General features: G+C 47.4%; 1 protein-coding gene across 2 annotated transcripts in view; it reads left to right on the top strand.

Moving 5' to 3' along the window:
* SLC45A4 (solute carrier family 45 member 4) overlaps positions 1 to 16,000 on the top strand; it is an 83,773-nt gene that overhangs the window by 55,342 nt on the left and 12,431 nt on the right. For both annotated transcript variants that reach the window (XM_035124413.3, XM_035124407.3), the window contains one exon: positions 14,500 to 14,688. In XM_035124413.3, coding sequence (XP_034980304.2) covers positions 14,500 to 14,688 — 189 coding nt within the window. The remainder of the gene's footprint in view (positions 1 to 14,499; positions 14,689 to 16,000) is intronic.

The raw sequence follows: 16,000 nt of genomic DNA, 5'->3' as shown, positions 1-16,000 counted from the left end.
ACCGGCATAGCTGGATTAACTTTATTAAGTGCTACAAGCACAATGGCCCTTTTAATACCCTAAGCACTTATGGTCCTCCATTCATGAATGAGCTTCAGTCATCAACCGGCATACTATATAGAGGCTTCCCAGAGCTGATTGTCTAAATAGCCAACCCCACACAGAATGAAGCCCCCACAGTTTTGCACACAAATAGGATTTGTGTATCTCTTTCGCAGCTACAGGAAGCATCAACTTCAATAAAGGCCACATGCCTCGGAAGTGGCAAACACTTTTCTTTCTTTCTTTTTTTATGAAGCTTAGTAGGCAATTATTTTAGAACACCCTCCCAGTTCCAGGTTTTCAATGAACGGTGGGGCTAAAGGGATTGATGGATCTATTGGAATGCTTGGAACGTATGAATCAGCAACTGCGTTCCCTTTTGACGACAAAAGAATTTGGGCGAGTGGTTCTTTTTTGTGTGTGTTTGGAGTGCAGTAAAACTACCTCCGAATACGCCAACTGTGGGTGCATTCACCGCCATTGTTGGTTAGGTAATCGTAGGCCTTTTTGAAAGGATAACAAAGATTGCGTTTCATTTTATAATGGGTTGGTAAATACGGCGACTCAGTGGTTTCCTTTGCATAGTCTGCAGGAAACTTAAACCTTCCCTTTTGCTGTTTTGGTGTGTACTGCAACACCCACCCACCCCAAATTGACTCATCTATGGAGACAAGCCCCACACACAACAACTGCATGTGGCAAAGGATTCTGGGGCACATTCTTCATGGAAGGTGCTGGCCAGCCCATCATGCTTCCCCATTGGTTCATATGTGTTCCAGGTGCAGCGCTTCTAAATCCCCCTGCATCCTGTGGGAAGATTGAGCTTGAGGCAAAGCTGTTCTACCAATACCGATCATTTCATGGTGCTCAACTCCCAATAAGCTGCTTAAAAAACTCAGGGTTCCATCAGGCCTGTTTGAAACCCCCACAGTACGTCGTATAGAAATTAAACTCCTGAGCAAATCAAAATAATATTTGAATGCAAACAAAGACCTTCCTGGGCAGAAAGCTGATGAACTTGGGACCAAGAAGGTTTTGGAGGTGGGAAGAGAAGGGGAGATTTTAGCACGGAGCATGTGAACTTGCAGAATAGAGCCGTGTTTAATGAGAAAAGAAGGGAGCACGATCCAAGGTCCTTGCTTCAACAAGTATATCGAAGTGAGTTTAATTGCTTCAAAGTCTTTCTGATATGAAAAAATGGGTGCTGCTAATAGCATCACGTTGCCCAAAACATGCTGGGCCTGTAGAGTACCTGGTTTGTGCGCCCCTGGCATCTTCCCTGCCTGAAATTCTGGAGAGCCACTGTCAGTCACTGGGCTATGTGGGTCAGTGGCCTAATGTGGTCTAAGACAACTCCCTATGTTCCCATTAATGCACACATTTTTGCTTTTGTGTTTTCCCATTCCTACATCTCCAAAAATTAGGGGTCCAGATTGGTTTTTGTTTGGGGGTGGGAGGGGGGGACACTTTCATGGCATTCATCTTGATGCATTTTTGGAGGAGCATAAATTGCACCCTAACATGCAGGTGGCGCAAACCACTGAGCCTAGGACTTGCCGATCGGAAGGTCAGCGGTTCGAATCCCCGTGACGGGGTGAGTTCCCGTTGCTCGGTCCCAGCTCCTGCCAACCTAGCAGTTCGAGAGCACATCAAAGCGCAAGTAGATAAATAGGTACCGCTCCGGCGGGAAGGCAAATGGCGTTTCCGTGTGCAGCTCTGGTTTCTCCAGAAGCGGTTTAGTCATGGTAGCCACATGACCCGGAAAAACTGTCTGCGGACAAACGTTGGCTCCCTCGGACAGTAAAGTGAAATGAGCGCCACAACCCTAAGTCATTCGCAACTGGACTTAACTGTCAGGGGTCCTTTACCTTTTTAACACTTTTTAATACTAATTTCCATTTCTCTGTTTCTCTTCTGCACCAGCAAATACGTTAGAATTCTTTAATTTGGAACAAATGCAAACTGTTGTACTGTAGAACATGTGACATAAAATAGTATTCCTGGTTTTCCAGAAAATTGCAGCAGTTCCCACTACTGTGCTTTTTCCTTTTTCTCCCCCCTCTCTCTTTTTCTCTTTCTTTGTTGTTCATTGTTTCATGGCACTCTATAGCATCCAGCTGCTTTTTTCATTGATTCTAGCAAAGTGCTCTCTAACCACATGTTTACAAAGGACGTCGTTTCTGTGTCTGATGTCATCAGTTTTGTTGTGCTGCCCCCACTGTTTCAAAAAATATATTAATTTCTCTTTCCTCTGCCAATAAACCACACACTGCTTCTTGGATCAGTTTGGAAACCATTTTCATTAATCTCTGCCAATTTTTTTGGACAACTTATTCATTGAGTCCCTGCTTCTCAGCCCGCAGCATTTGCTGGCGTTCTATCCAAGGGTAATTATGAGATCATTGCCCATCTTGAATAAACAGGGTCCCCCCCACACACACACACACATTGAAATTGATACAGGTAATTCTCATTTTAGAGAGACAACTAAGGTTTTGTCAAGACAGATCAATATTATTGTCCTCCTGGTAGCAGGCCAGGGATTTTAACCCTGATAGTGACTCTGTGAGGTCCCATGCTTATAAGAGCATCCAGAAAATAATCTGTTTTAAATACATATAGCCTAAAGCTTCCCCATCAAACTGTACTGTGCGCATTACCCTTATGGGAACTTGTTCCTAAATTGGTCAATATCCTTGGAATTGCAAAAAAGCTCTATTGAGCTTTGGGTAAACTGGGCTGCTGCATGTCTGTGGGCGACACATGTCATTAGAACTGATGTCTAATCTTTCAGTGAGAGCACTGCAGGCTTACATAACGCATGTGGCGCATAAGTGGGGGCCTCATGTACAGCCAGTGCGTTTTAATTACAGCCCTCCGGAGAGGGGGAGGGGAAGATTATAGCGCAGCAAAAAAACTGAGCCTTTGCAGGCTGGCATCTCTCGTGGAGTATTTGGGAAGGTCCGTGTGGTCTTCCAAGTGCCTTGCTGACCATTTAGGAAAGGCTCGATCCTTTTTCGGGGCAGGCCCAGCTGTACCCACTGTACTGCCTTCCGTGTGCGGGGTGCTGGTGGTTATTAGCTGCCCCCTGTACTTGTCACTCCAGCTGACTAACAGCAGTCTGTTGCAAAAGTCAGCAAATTTCTCAGTGTGAGCATGTATGCTGGGGCTGGGCGGCGGAGGGGGGAGCAGTTTACAGGTGTTCACTAAGAGTCTCAAGGAATCTGCATTGGAGGTGGAAAAGGGGAAGTTGGGGCTTTGACACACACCTGCCTGCATCCCCTCCAATATTTTCTCGCCCAGATCCATCTCTGCTTTCAAATGCACAACCTTTTTTGTTTTTTAGTAAATTGAGATGAGCTTATCGCAAGGTCAGTGGCTGGAAATCGCAGAGAGAGAGGAGGGGCGGCCGTTGCACCCATTGTTCTGTTTGTGGCCTTCACGTGAACATCTGGTTGGCCACTTGTGAGAATGGGGTGCTGGCTAAGTTTGGCCTCTGGCCTGATCACAGCAACCAGGCTCTTACGATTGTAATTCGCATACAACAAAGTTCAAATTCTGTGGACTCAAAAAGCAGTACTGCAGTGAACCTCTCTGAAATGAAACAGGGTTTCCTTCCTTCCTTCCTTCCTTCCTTCCTTCCTTCCTTCCTTCCTTCCTTCCTTCCTTCCTTCCTTCCTTCCTTCCTTCCTTTTTTTTAAAGCAGATTTATACTTCTTTTCTGTCAAAGAATCATAGAATTGGAAGGGACCCCCAGGGCCATCTCCTCCAACCCGCTGAAGTGCAAGAATCTTCTGTTCAACATGGGACTCGGGCCCACGACCCTGAGATTAGAAATCTCATGCTCCATTGACTGAGCTGTCGTTTGTGGTCCATTGTGCAACTACAAGCCACAAAGTGAGGTGAACACCCGGTATAGATGCCTGCTCAGTTTCATCCCACTGGCTGCCACCCAAATTCCCCCCCCCCCAGCAAGTCACAAGCCCTGGGAACTTGCTTTTTAAAAGAAAAGCGGCTGTCAGGTTCCACTCTTAGGCAGCGTTGCTGGTGACATGTATGCCCTGCTCCTCTGCTGCCTTTTTGGCATGTACATTCTGCCCCGACGGCTTTTTGTTGCACAGCCAATAAAACATGACAGTGTTTGATGAATACAGCAGCGTAACACTAACTTAGCTCTCGCTCAGTGTAGCACAGAAGGACGGCAGGGAACACAGTGACAGGGTAGGATTCAGTGAAGAATGAGCAGATGGGATAATTGGCAGAAGGAAGGAGGGCTCTCAGTTACCTCCACTGGCCTGATGACCCCTTTCAATGGAGCCCAGTTGCTCCCTCGTCAGACTCCTCTTGTTTCTGTTGCATCAGTAATTTTGCAAGCATTTGATCTGGTCAAAGGCAAAGCAGCTTAACCAAGGACGGATGCTACTTGCTCAAGTACATAAATTACTTGCAAACCAGTGGTGCTTCAGTACTGGGAACCTCACTTCAATTTATTCAAGGCCACTTACTTCAAAGGGAGGACATTACTTCGGTCAGATGGTGCTAAAGAAGATGGTGCTCTGATCATGAATGTTTGGGGAATGGCAAAAAGCAGGCAGTGTGCTCCTTGTGTTCTGCAGAAATACTTGTTTCCACCAGTAAAATATTTCAATTATTCCTTCATTGACAGAATCATAGATCTGTAGAGTTGGAAGGGACCCCCAAGGGTCTATCCCCTGCAATGCAGGAATCACAACTTACTCTGAATATGTGCTGTTGATAAACAACAGGTTTTCTTCCAGAGGATCATGGAACTGTGTTTTGTTAAGGGTGCTGAGAATTGTAGTTCTGTGGGGGATGAACTATATCTCCCAGGACGTTTAAATGCATGGTGTAGATAGGACCATAGGTTTTTTTGCCTCCTGGGAGTTATTTTTTAAAGAACAAAAATAAAAACTACTATTCCCATGCACCCTAACTGAAAGCAGTGCATTAAGAATGAGGCTTTTAAATCTTTTCTTGACAGTAGAGAGCCACTCCCTGCTCCTGATGTCCAACCTTGCACTTCAATATCAGTAGGGTTGCTTGAGGGGAAGTTGACTGCTGGACGCCAAACTCAATACAAGCTGGGTTCTGGACATGGCTTGTACTGTTAGAATTTCAAAACCAGGAGAGTTTGGTTTCTGCCCTCCTGTGGTTCCAAAATTGGAGCCCCATCCACATTTCAGTTGCTTCTCCACAATCTCCTGAAAAGTAAAGGGTGGGTGGATCTCGTTCTAGAAGGTACCATTTATGCTTCTGTAATGGTACAGGTTTGTGTGGCACTGTGGGTTAAACCACAGAGCCTAGGGCTTGCCGATCAGAAGGTCGGTGGTTCTAATCCCCGCGACGGGGTGAGCTCCCGTTGATCAGCCCCTGCTCCAGCCAACCTAGCAGTTCGAAAGCACGTCAAAGTGCAAGTAGATAAATAGATACCGCTCCAGCAGGAAGGTAAACGGCGTTTCCGTGTGCTGCTCTGGTTCGCCAGAAGCGGCTTTGTCATGCTGGCCACATGACCTGGAAGCTGTACGCTGGCTCCCTCGGCCAATAATGCAAGATGAGCGCTGCAACCCCAGATTCGGTCACGACTGGACCTAATGGTCAGGGGTCCCTTTGCCTTTGCCTTTACCTTTTAACTCAGGAAGTGGGTGCACAGTCTTCATTCCTTCCCAAAAAAACTGCTCCCCCAAAAAACGCTTCCATGGGCACAACCTTGATAACTAGATAAAAAATGGCCCGTGTTGACAGCCTCCAAGGCACCTGTAATACAAGGAGGTGTCCTTGTTTCCACGTGGCCGATCTGAAACCTGAAAAGGCAGAAACCTCATGAATCCACCAAGCACGTTGCATCACCGAGCAAACCCGAGCAGATGGCAATTTCCACTGCCAAGCCTGTTTGGAGCAGTTGTCATTTGCCCGAATGGTCACGCAGGGTGTGTTCCCGTTGCTGGGTCACCCTCCAGATATAAAAGATACGCCCTGAGCCAACTCTGCAATTAACCTGTGCAATTGAAACATTCCCCTTGCCAGAGCTGAGCAGCTTTCCACGAGAAGAGGGCGCAGTTGAACGATAAGGAGATTGCTTCCTTTGATTAGGATCTCTGTGGACAGGAGCCAAACCGCCTTTCCTCCGCCTCTGCTCGTGGTCATCGTGTCAGTTTGTGCGCCTGTGGAATTGAGCGTGTGCAGAGTTCGTTCCTCTTGTACTTGCTCTCATGGGGGTAGTGGGAATTAAGGACAAGTAGCCCATGTCCCTTGAGACCCTGCAAAGTGTTGGTGCTGACCTTTAAAGCCCTAAACGGCCTTGGCCCAGTATATCTGAAGGAGTGCCTGCACCCCCATCGTTCAGTCCGGACACCGAGGTCTAGCTCCGAAGGCCTTCTGGCAGTTCCCTCACTGCAAGAAGTGAGGTTACAAGGAACCAGGCAGAGGGCCTTCTCGGTGGTGGCCCCCTCCCATCAGATGTCAAGGAAATAAACAGCTATCTGACTTTTAGAAAACATCTGAAGGCAGCCTTGTTTAGGGAACTTTTTATGTCTCGTGTTTTATTGTGCTTTTAATATTTTGTTGGAAGCTGCCCAGTGTGGCTGGAGAAACACAGCCAGATGGGCGGGGTATAAATAATAAGTTGTTGTTGTTGTTAAACTTGTGTTCCTGTATGAGCAGATTCTCCCAGGGGAGTGGATTTGCTTCCGCCAACCACCTCTGCCTTTCAAAATTGCGGGCTGTGGAGTGTGTGTTACTCCCTATTACAGAGGCGGAGATTATCTTGACCCAAGATTGCCGTTTTTTATAGCAGGCCCATGTCTGCTGCAATCATAGCAAGATGATTTACACCTTGCATCTGTTTGGCACGGTATTGTCTGCAGTCAGTGCTTCTCAAACCTGGGTCTCCAGCTGTTGTTGGAACACAACTCCCATCATCCCTAGCTAGCAGGACCGGTGGTCAGGGCCGATGGGAGTTGTAGTCCAAAAACAGCTGGAAACCCAAGTTAGAGAAACACACTGCACTCACAGGAAGCAGCTGTCTAGGATTACAGGCACAGGGGACACTCTCAGCCCCAGCTGGAGATACCAGGGATTGAACCTGCACCTTCTGCATGCCGAGCAGCCACACTACCGACTGAGCTACAGGCTTCTCCAAGCCGGAGCCAGGATAGCTCCATTGGTAGAGCAAAGGGACTCTTAAACTCAGGGTCATGGGTTTGAGTCCTACCTTGGGCAACAAATTCCTGCATTTCAGGGGGTTGGACTAGATGACCCACATGGTCCCTTCCAACTCGACAGTTCTATAAGCCCCCCCCCTTTTTTTGCCACCGGGAGAATTTGGGTTCCTTTTTCCATCTTATCACTGTCTTGTGGGGGAAGTGAGAGGAGCAGAGTAACTAAAAAAATGCATTTGTGTGGCCCAGCTCCTCCTCCTCAGGCCAAGCTTTGTCTGCCAGACTCTTGGACTTGCAACAGACTTAGCAAATGCTGCTCCCAAATTTTCTGGGTGAGAACGCCCAAGAGGAGGGGTGGGTCCTCAGTAGGTCAGTTGTTACGAGTTGGAAATTGTAAAGTTGGAAAGGGGACTGAGGATCATCTAGTCCAGGCATCCGCAAACTTCGGCCCTCCAGATGTTTTGGACTACAATTCCCATCATCCTTGACCACTGGTCCTGTTAGCTAGGGATCATGGGAGTTGTAGGCCAAAACATCCGGAGGGCCAGCAGTTTGGGGATGTCTGATCTAGTCCAACCCCCTGCAATGCAGGAATATGCAGCTGTCCCATGCGGGTACAGAACCTGCAACCTGGGCGTTATCAGCACCACGCTCTGACCCACTGAGCTACCCAGGAGAAGGAGCTTCCTTGGGATAGCTGAAAACTTTGGCCTTAAAAGTAGGGCTCCTTTTTCACCACCCAAGATGGTTCTCATGCAAGATCCCGTCCCTACAGACCTTATCGCGAAAGGAATATCGAATGTGCCGTGTGACCGAGACTCTGCTAACAATTTCCTGTGAACAGCCAACTCCTCAGGTCCCACTATTGTTGCCCAGTCAGTCGCTGGGGCTTTTTTTGTGTGTGCTGTGTGTCGGGGGGGGGGGGGAGGAAGAACAAACAAAACTTATTTACTGTTGGCCCATGTCCTGTTTGTTTGTAGCTCGCTGGGAAATGCCATTTTTCCAGAGTCTCAGCAGGAGCAGTGGCCGCAAACAAACGAAATTGTTTTCTATTGATTTGTGTGGGCACGTCACAGCTTTGTGCAAAAGGCAGGGTTGTGTTTTTTTTATTTAAAAAAAGTTACAATCGACTTTGCTTATCAGGGGTGCTTTTGGGTGACCTGTTTTCCCAGACTGTTTTGCAGCACTTCCTCAATAACTTCCAGGAGAGGTGTATCATTCCCACCCGCTCCAGAGGTCAACAGAAACAAATGTGGGGGGGGGGGAGGTAAGCATTACTCAAGCTAGTCCCTGATAATGAGCGCTGCCAAATCATTTCGTTCTCTTTTCCAGTTAATCCCATTGGAATAAGCATGGCAGAAGAGAGCTGGTGGGATGCAGTTCTTTGAGTTATAGAATCATAGAATTGTAGAGTCGGAAGGGACCCTGAGGGTCATCTACTCCAACCCCCTGCAATGCAGGAATATTTTGCCCAGTGGGGGGCTTGAACCCACAGCCCTGAGATTGAGTCTCATGCTTTACCGACTGAGCTATCAAGGGCCTGCAGGTTGTTTTAGTAGGAGTCTGTTTGCCAATCCCACCCTCACCACCTCCCCATCGTGTTCGCTGAGCAGGCTCAGTCCTCATGGGGCTGTTTTAGGTGGGCTCCCATTTTACAGTCCCTCTCCCCAAGTTATTTTATACTTCTGTGAAAAGTTGAGGTTCCCCCTGCAAACTAGCTGATGCCGCCCCACTCTGCGGGGACGGTGCCATTCTTGCTGCCTTGTTGGCATCCGTCTGTCTTGAGAGACAATGGAGTGCGCCTCTGGGGGTGAAGTCAAACCGCTGCATTAGCTGGGCCAAACTGACCTCCTCGGGACACAGACCTGGGCAGTGTGGATGGAGGTCTTCTTGGGCTGCCCAGAGGACAAGACCCACCTCTTTGCCTTGCTGATGTGGCCCAAAGGAAAGCACCAGCTTAGCTGCAGGATTTGCGTACAAGGCGCCATCCAACTGTCTTGGGGACTCCACTCCAGATCTGTGCAGGGTTTACTCATTAGCCTTTTCTACTCCTAAAGATGTCCCGCAAGGCAGCGGAGGTTTAGGATCAGAGTTTTCTTCCTCCTAGATAGGCCACCTTCCCAGGTTGACGAGCCCCATCCCCCCCATCCCTCTACAGCACATGCAGAAACCACTTTCTTGACCATGGAACCCACTCTTGGTCTCTTCCGCTCAGTCTGCTGGAGCCAGTCTTTGCATGCAGAGGAAGTCCCTAACTCAGAGAGGGTTTGAGACCTAATGACTTACCCTCACCTGGTTTAGCCAGCCAGTCAAAGCTGTTCCTGGGGTGCGGCTGCTGTCACATGCTGGCATCTTCTAGGAGCCGCAGGTGAGAGCTGAGTGCGCGGGGGGGGGGGTTCCAAAGGTGCACAAACTACCCCAGAAGGAGCACAGCATGTTCCCCATTAGAGGTGCTACCCCCTCCCCTAACACCTCATATGCCCCTCTTGCTGTATAAGCACAAGCCATTAGTATACATATACAAGGGGGATCTGCAACAGAATGTTGCAGTATGGGGTGCTCGTGCTTACTGTTCCAGTGAGTCAACCGTACTTTCCTTCCTACCCCCAAACAGGGAGAGTGGTCATTCCTTGAGGGTGGCCAAAGTACAGGGTGTTCCCAGATAGCGCTTTGAGAAGGAGCACGGCTTATTTTCCTGCTGTGTTCATCATCATTTCTTACTGTGAAACTGAGAACTCGAAGGGTAGAGGTTGGTTTGGGCTTCTCAGGATTTTGGCGAGAACTTCTGGGGTCGCACCGCAAATCCTCTGTGAGCATAGCTTGCGCCCTCAATTGCGAAGATCTGTATGGAACCCCTCAAGCCTTCAGGCGGGTTTAAGGCGCCATGAGGCACAGCAAGCCCAAGTAACTCCTTGCCAAGACGCGTGATTTTAAATCACTACAAGTAACATGGTGTGGGCAGCGGGAAAACATGGTGTTCCCAGCCCTCCTTTGGCTTACGATGCTTCAAATCCCTGCAGCGCTCGGTTTCCAAAACAAGAGCGTATTCCTATCGGCAGCTGAAAGAACATTTAGAGTGGGTTTTAATTTTGTGCTTGGTCAGCTCGGATCAGATTAAGAGCCGCTCTACAAGCTAAGGGTGCGCTGAGTCCCTTTCTCTTAGTTGTCGGTGGCAAATTCAGAGACAGAGGCCTCTTTTATGCTGCTGTACCTGGATCTAAATTCCTGACTGTGTTTTGTTCCATGTCAGATGAGGTGATAGGGTCGGAGACAAGCGGCGTTTTCACAATGCTTAGCTCCTGAAATCCTCCCTCCTTCCCCCCTTTATTTTTGCTGTGCTGTTTGACTGAGATCCGAGTTGTACTTACGATGTACTAAAAAGGGTCCCCAAATCAGTTCCCTTTTTTGTTTTCACTGCCTACGGGTTTGTTACGCTTGTATTTTGTCTCTGGCGCATTGCATGCCTTTCCTGGATTTAGACTTGGAAATGCACCCCATAAGGGAGTTCCTTGCCCCTAGCCCAGATGTATTGCACTCAGCTGGTCTTGTGGGGTGCTACCAGCATTAATTCCTAAACAGCCCGCTAATAGGTTGTGGTGAATTAATAGAATGCTGCTTTGTGACTAGAACACCCCTGTCCCGTCCCCCTGGAGACATGGTACGAGCATCCGCAGAATTAATACCCTTAGCCATGCCCCACTCATTTTCTATTCAGCCCCTGCTAGCAGCAAGGAATTCTGCCATAGCTCTCTGCATCAGATGCAGTTAGATCACTTGCTCACTCCCGTGGGGGGGGGAGCAGTGCCCTCCCTCAGAGGAAGCTGCCTGTTGCATCTCTGCAGGAGTCTCTGCTTCAGTCAAGGGACTTCCTTAGCTCTTGCAGAAAGAAACACAGTTGATTGAATCCTTAATCTTGCACTGTTTTGGGGGGTGGAAAGAAACTGTGCTCCAGCTTTAATAAAGGGTGAAAAAAGAATGTGCCTCATCTATCAGAAGTGCAGGAAACCTCTGTACAAACTTGCCTGTTTTTGATCATATAGTTAATGTTGTCTTCAGTGTTGATACTAAAGCAGGCATCCCCAAACTTCGGCCCTCCAGATGTTTTGGACTACAATTCCCATAATCCCTGACCACTGGTCCTCATGGGAGTTGTAGGCCAAAACATCTGGAGGGCCGCAGTTTGGGGATGCCTGCACTAAAGCCATAGGGCAGCCGAAACTGTTCCTGTGTTCGCTTTGGGATTCTGCAACTAGAATGAATTAAAGCAGGCTGTGTGTATCCAGTTTTGAGTTTGGGAAGAATTGTTTGTTTCAAACTGAGCTTAGGGTGGTGGGGGAAAAGGAGTGAACTGGAAACCGAGATGAAATGGGTGGTTTCTGGATTGTGGAAAGGTGTGTTGGACTTGTTGAGGGGTGGGGCGTTGGGAGAGAGAATACCTGTGGGAGCCCATGAAATGGGCAAACTGACCGCTGCCTCAAAGACAACAGATGAGTCTCATTGCTTCCCATACACCTGTGAGCTTTCCCTCTGGTGGCATCTAGAATCTTGCTCTTCCTTTTAAAGAAACCCACAGTGCTCAGCGGGTGCAGGGAAACTTTGACTTTCCAGGTGCTGCTGAACTACAACTCCCATCGGCTCCAGTTATCGAGGTGTAGTTTAGCAAACACCTGGAGGGCAACAGGTCTCCCTATAAATGATACTCAGAGCCATGCATACACTGCTAAATTCTCTGCTGTATTGCACAATTGCAGCCGTAATAAGTATTTCAGTGAAAGCTTCGGACGGGTTTCTGAAGGTGGGTGCCCTTCCCTTGTTTATACGCCACACAGCGAATGTCCAGCAACCTTAAAAAAATATTGTGTACTAGTCAGGTTTGTCCTTTCTTTCTTTCTTTCCTTTTGCCAGCTGCGGTTTTGACAGGCTTATTAAAACAGGCTGTACCAATTTAGGAATGCAGACATCAACAAGCTGTTTGAAGGAGAGGTTTTCCAGCCGGCAAACAGCGTAGCTGGTGAAATTGCTGTTGGCGTAAAACAGCACACCCAAAATATATCTTCTTCTTTTTAATCCACCCCTCGTTGCCCCTTGTTTCTATCCTCTCAGGTTGTAAATGCAAATTAAAATTAATCTTGGGATTATTATTGATCCAGAAGCTCACGCTACCATGCCGGAATTTGCAGCTTGCAAAGGCGAGATACAAATTTCATGAGTTGAAAAAAACCTAAACGCCGCCACCTTATTTTGCTTGGCATTGGCTTTTGGCGTCAAAATCTCAGCTACATCTTTTAAAAACAAGTTTCCACTCCTTATATTTAAGTTGAACATTAATTGGATTGTTTTAAAGGTAACCTTAGATGCATGTTAAATGTTTCTGTTCAAACGCTACAGGTTTTTTTTTTGGAAAGCCCAGCGTATTATCTCACAAAGTAAGTCTGCACGAAGATTAAGATCTGTCCGTGCTTTAAATAACAGCCCTTTTAGTCTCGCCTAAACAGCCGTTTCAGCTTCTCAACCACGGATTGCGTAATCCCGATGGCAAATACAGAGTAGTAATGTAACCTTAAATGCATGTTGATCATGTTTGCAAGGTCAAATCCTAGGCACATCCCGGTCATGTGTCTTTGGAAAGTGGATGTTTTTACCACAGTGGGGTTTTAAACATTGGCCTTGGTTGCCCAGTTGCTAATTGGGACCTCTCAGATGATTATTTGAAGTGGCGAATAAAAACATGGTTGTATTTGGGGGAGGGAGATGCCTCCTTTTTTAAAGCAGCCTCTTCTGTCACGTTATTCTGACACTGGCACCATCTACAGGCTACAAGTTAGTATTACACGTACTAAATAATCTCTTCAATATATAGTGTTATCTTTTCCCAGATACTCAAAGGTGGCATTTCACAGCCAGTGAAACAGCAAGCCCAGCCTATAAATGTCTATTTGTTGGGCTTCATAAACGGCGGAGGAATCAGCCGTCCTGTTGCTCTCTCCCTACTTAATGGAATAGTGAAAAATTAATAAGGGGCTCTTTTCCGCTCAGGTTTTGGCTTTCTTTGGCAGAGAGCTAGAGCGCTTTGTAAGATTTGCCGTATTTGCAGATGTGCAAGGAGAGTGTGAGTGGAGGCAAGCAGCATTTACTCCTAGGCAGAAAACCCACTCTCCCACATCCATAGAAACATTGGAAGGGGCCTTATCCTTGCTCCATCTAGTGTGTAATAAATTATTGTATTTTAATATTTCTGTTGGAAGCAGCCCAGAGTGGCTGGGGAGGCCCGGCCAGGTGGGTGGGATATAAATAAATTATTATTATTATTATTGAGTGGCAGCAGTTTTCCTGGGGTTTCAAGCAGGAGTCTGTTCCCAGGCCCTGCCTGCAGATATTGGGGGTTGAACCTGGAAGCTTCTACCTACAAGGCAAATGCTCTACCAGCGCTCCGCCTCTTTAGGGAGAAGATTTATCAATACTGGGTGAACTCAGTGTTGAAAACATTTGGAAGAACTTTCCAACAGTAAGAGCTGTTCAGCAGTGGAACAGACTCCCACGAGAGGTGGTGGACTCTCCTTCCTGGGAGGTTTTTAAACAGAGGTTGGGTGGCCATCTGTCATGGATGCTTTAGCTGAGGTTCCTGCGTCACAGGGGGTTAGACTAGATGACCGTGGGTGTCGCTTACAACTCTAAGATACTGTGATTCTAACTCCGCAGTGGCGGCACTCACACAAGGAGCACCACGATGCTGTTAACCTCTTAGAACTCCTGATCCCTCAAAGATAGTTTCTTTCCAAATGTTCCCTGTCCTTAGCTGTTGCATTCCCTTGTAACACTAATGTTTAGTTATATTAATGTAGTGCGGATTTCCGCATTTGATCCGTATGTTTCCATTCTTATTTCCAAGTGGGGTCATGGTTGTGCTGTAGTCAGTGCAAACAAGTGAGGCACAAACCTTGGTTTCATATCCTGGCTTGTTCACTAGTTACAAACTGCAGTTCCCTGAGGTTGGATGCAACGGGGAACTGCGGTTTGTTTAAAAGCAGAAGCGGGTGCTTGTAAATCTCCTTCTTGTGGACCCAAAAGGAGAGTGCAAGCCCAAGGGTCATTCAGCCACAATCTTGTAACAGGAAACCATGGTTTCTTGTTGCATCTGAACCAGGCCAGCGTTTGTTTGCTTGCTTGACTTTCTTAAACCTACAGCAGCATTGGCTAGCCTGGGGGTCCTGTGTTGAGTTGAAGATGTTCGCTTTCCAAAATGTAACCAATAACCCTCTTGAATTCTCTGTCTTTTTAGGTCTTCCTGAACAGTACTACAGCCTCACTTGGTTCCTCAGCCCAATCCTGGGCTTGATCTTCACTCCTCTAATAGGTTCAGCTAGTGACCGCTGTACTCTCAGCTGGGGCCGCCGGCGGCCTTTTATCCTTGCCCTCTGCATTGGTGTTCTCTTTGGAGTTGCGCTTTTCCTGAACGGCTCCATTATAGGTAAATCAGGGGCTATGCTTGGATCACTGTGCTGTCTGCTCAAAGAAGCAGCAAAGGGCCGCACTCCGCAGCCAGCTAAAAAAAGCATTAATTGCGGAGACGCTGTGGGATTTTGCTACCGAGCAGCCGAATTCTGTGACCGGAACATGCCTGCAGAAAGTAAAGTTGTCTAATTTGCTTGGGTGGTATCCAGCATTAGCCCTGCTTACTCAGGCTTGTTAAGTTCAGTGCCTTAGCCTCTGTTTCTTCTCTCATCAAAAGCGACTGCCAGGCTTATCGTGAGGGCTTGTGGTGTCTGCATTTGCAAGCTCACCTTCCCACCAATTCAGTGGTTACCAGCAAAATCGTAGCAGGTCTGAAACGACTGCAGCCTGCTCTTGGCATGGGAAAACTGTAGGAACCTGTTCACAGGGAAATGTTTCCTGTTGTGCTCTGATTTCCCTTTAATGCATATCTGGCAAACATATCCTGTTTCCAGCATTATTTGAAAGGGGGGGCGGGGGAGAAGGACAAAAAGATCGTTTCGGTTTTTCTTGTTCTGTTCTTAGGCTGAGAGGGGGAGAACACGGCGAGATCTAAAAATTGTTTATCAAATGACTAAAACGGGGAAGAATAACTCTTTCCTTTATCGCTGTCGGCGCTGTTAGAGCAACACACTGGGGAAAACAATAGAAGCTGGGAATTTACCTTCTTTGGGGATTCAGCCTGAGGTGAACTCCAATTGCAACTCTTCACGTTTGCTGCGTATTAGCCAAGGTGGTGCAGTGGTTAAGAGTGCAGGGCTAAGACCTGAGAGACCAGGGTTCAAATCCCCACTCTGCCACGAAGCTCACTGTCTGCGCTTGAGCCAGTCACACACTCTAAGCCTATATTATTATTATTATTATTATTATTATTATTATTATTATTATTATACCACCCTTCATCTGTAGATCTCAGGGTGGTTCACAGGATAATAATACAAGAGAAAAACACAAATAACATAATAAAAACAAGAACTGAACAAAACAGTACACACACACACCAGCTTGTTGTGAGGATAAAAAGAGGAGGAGGGAAAGCAGAATATAACTGCAGTAATAAACAAATTTGGAAACCAATTTGTTTCTCCCGCTTCTGTGCCCTTCTCATCCTGGGGACGGGAGCACCATCGAGTGCTCACGCTTTGTAAAATAGGCTTCCAAAGCTTATGGAAAGGGAATGTGTTGGAACTTACGAAGCTGCAGGGAAAGGCTGTCTCTCTCTGCACTGATCTAGGGTCTTTCCCAGCCCAGCCTGGAGATGTCCACCAGTATTGCACCTTGGAGCTTCT

This window comes from Zootoca vivipara, chromosome 8 (genome assembly GCF_965207765.1).
Source record: "Zootoca vivipara chromosome 8, rZooViv2.hap1.1, whole genome shotgun sequence".
NCBI lineage: Eukaryota > Metazoa > Chordata > Lepidosauria > Squamata > Lacertidae > Zootoca > Zootoca vivipara.
The sequence above is the reverse complement of the archived record's forward strand: the minus strand, read 5'-3'. Positions and strand labels throughout refer to the sequence as shown.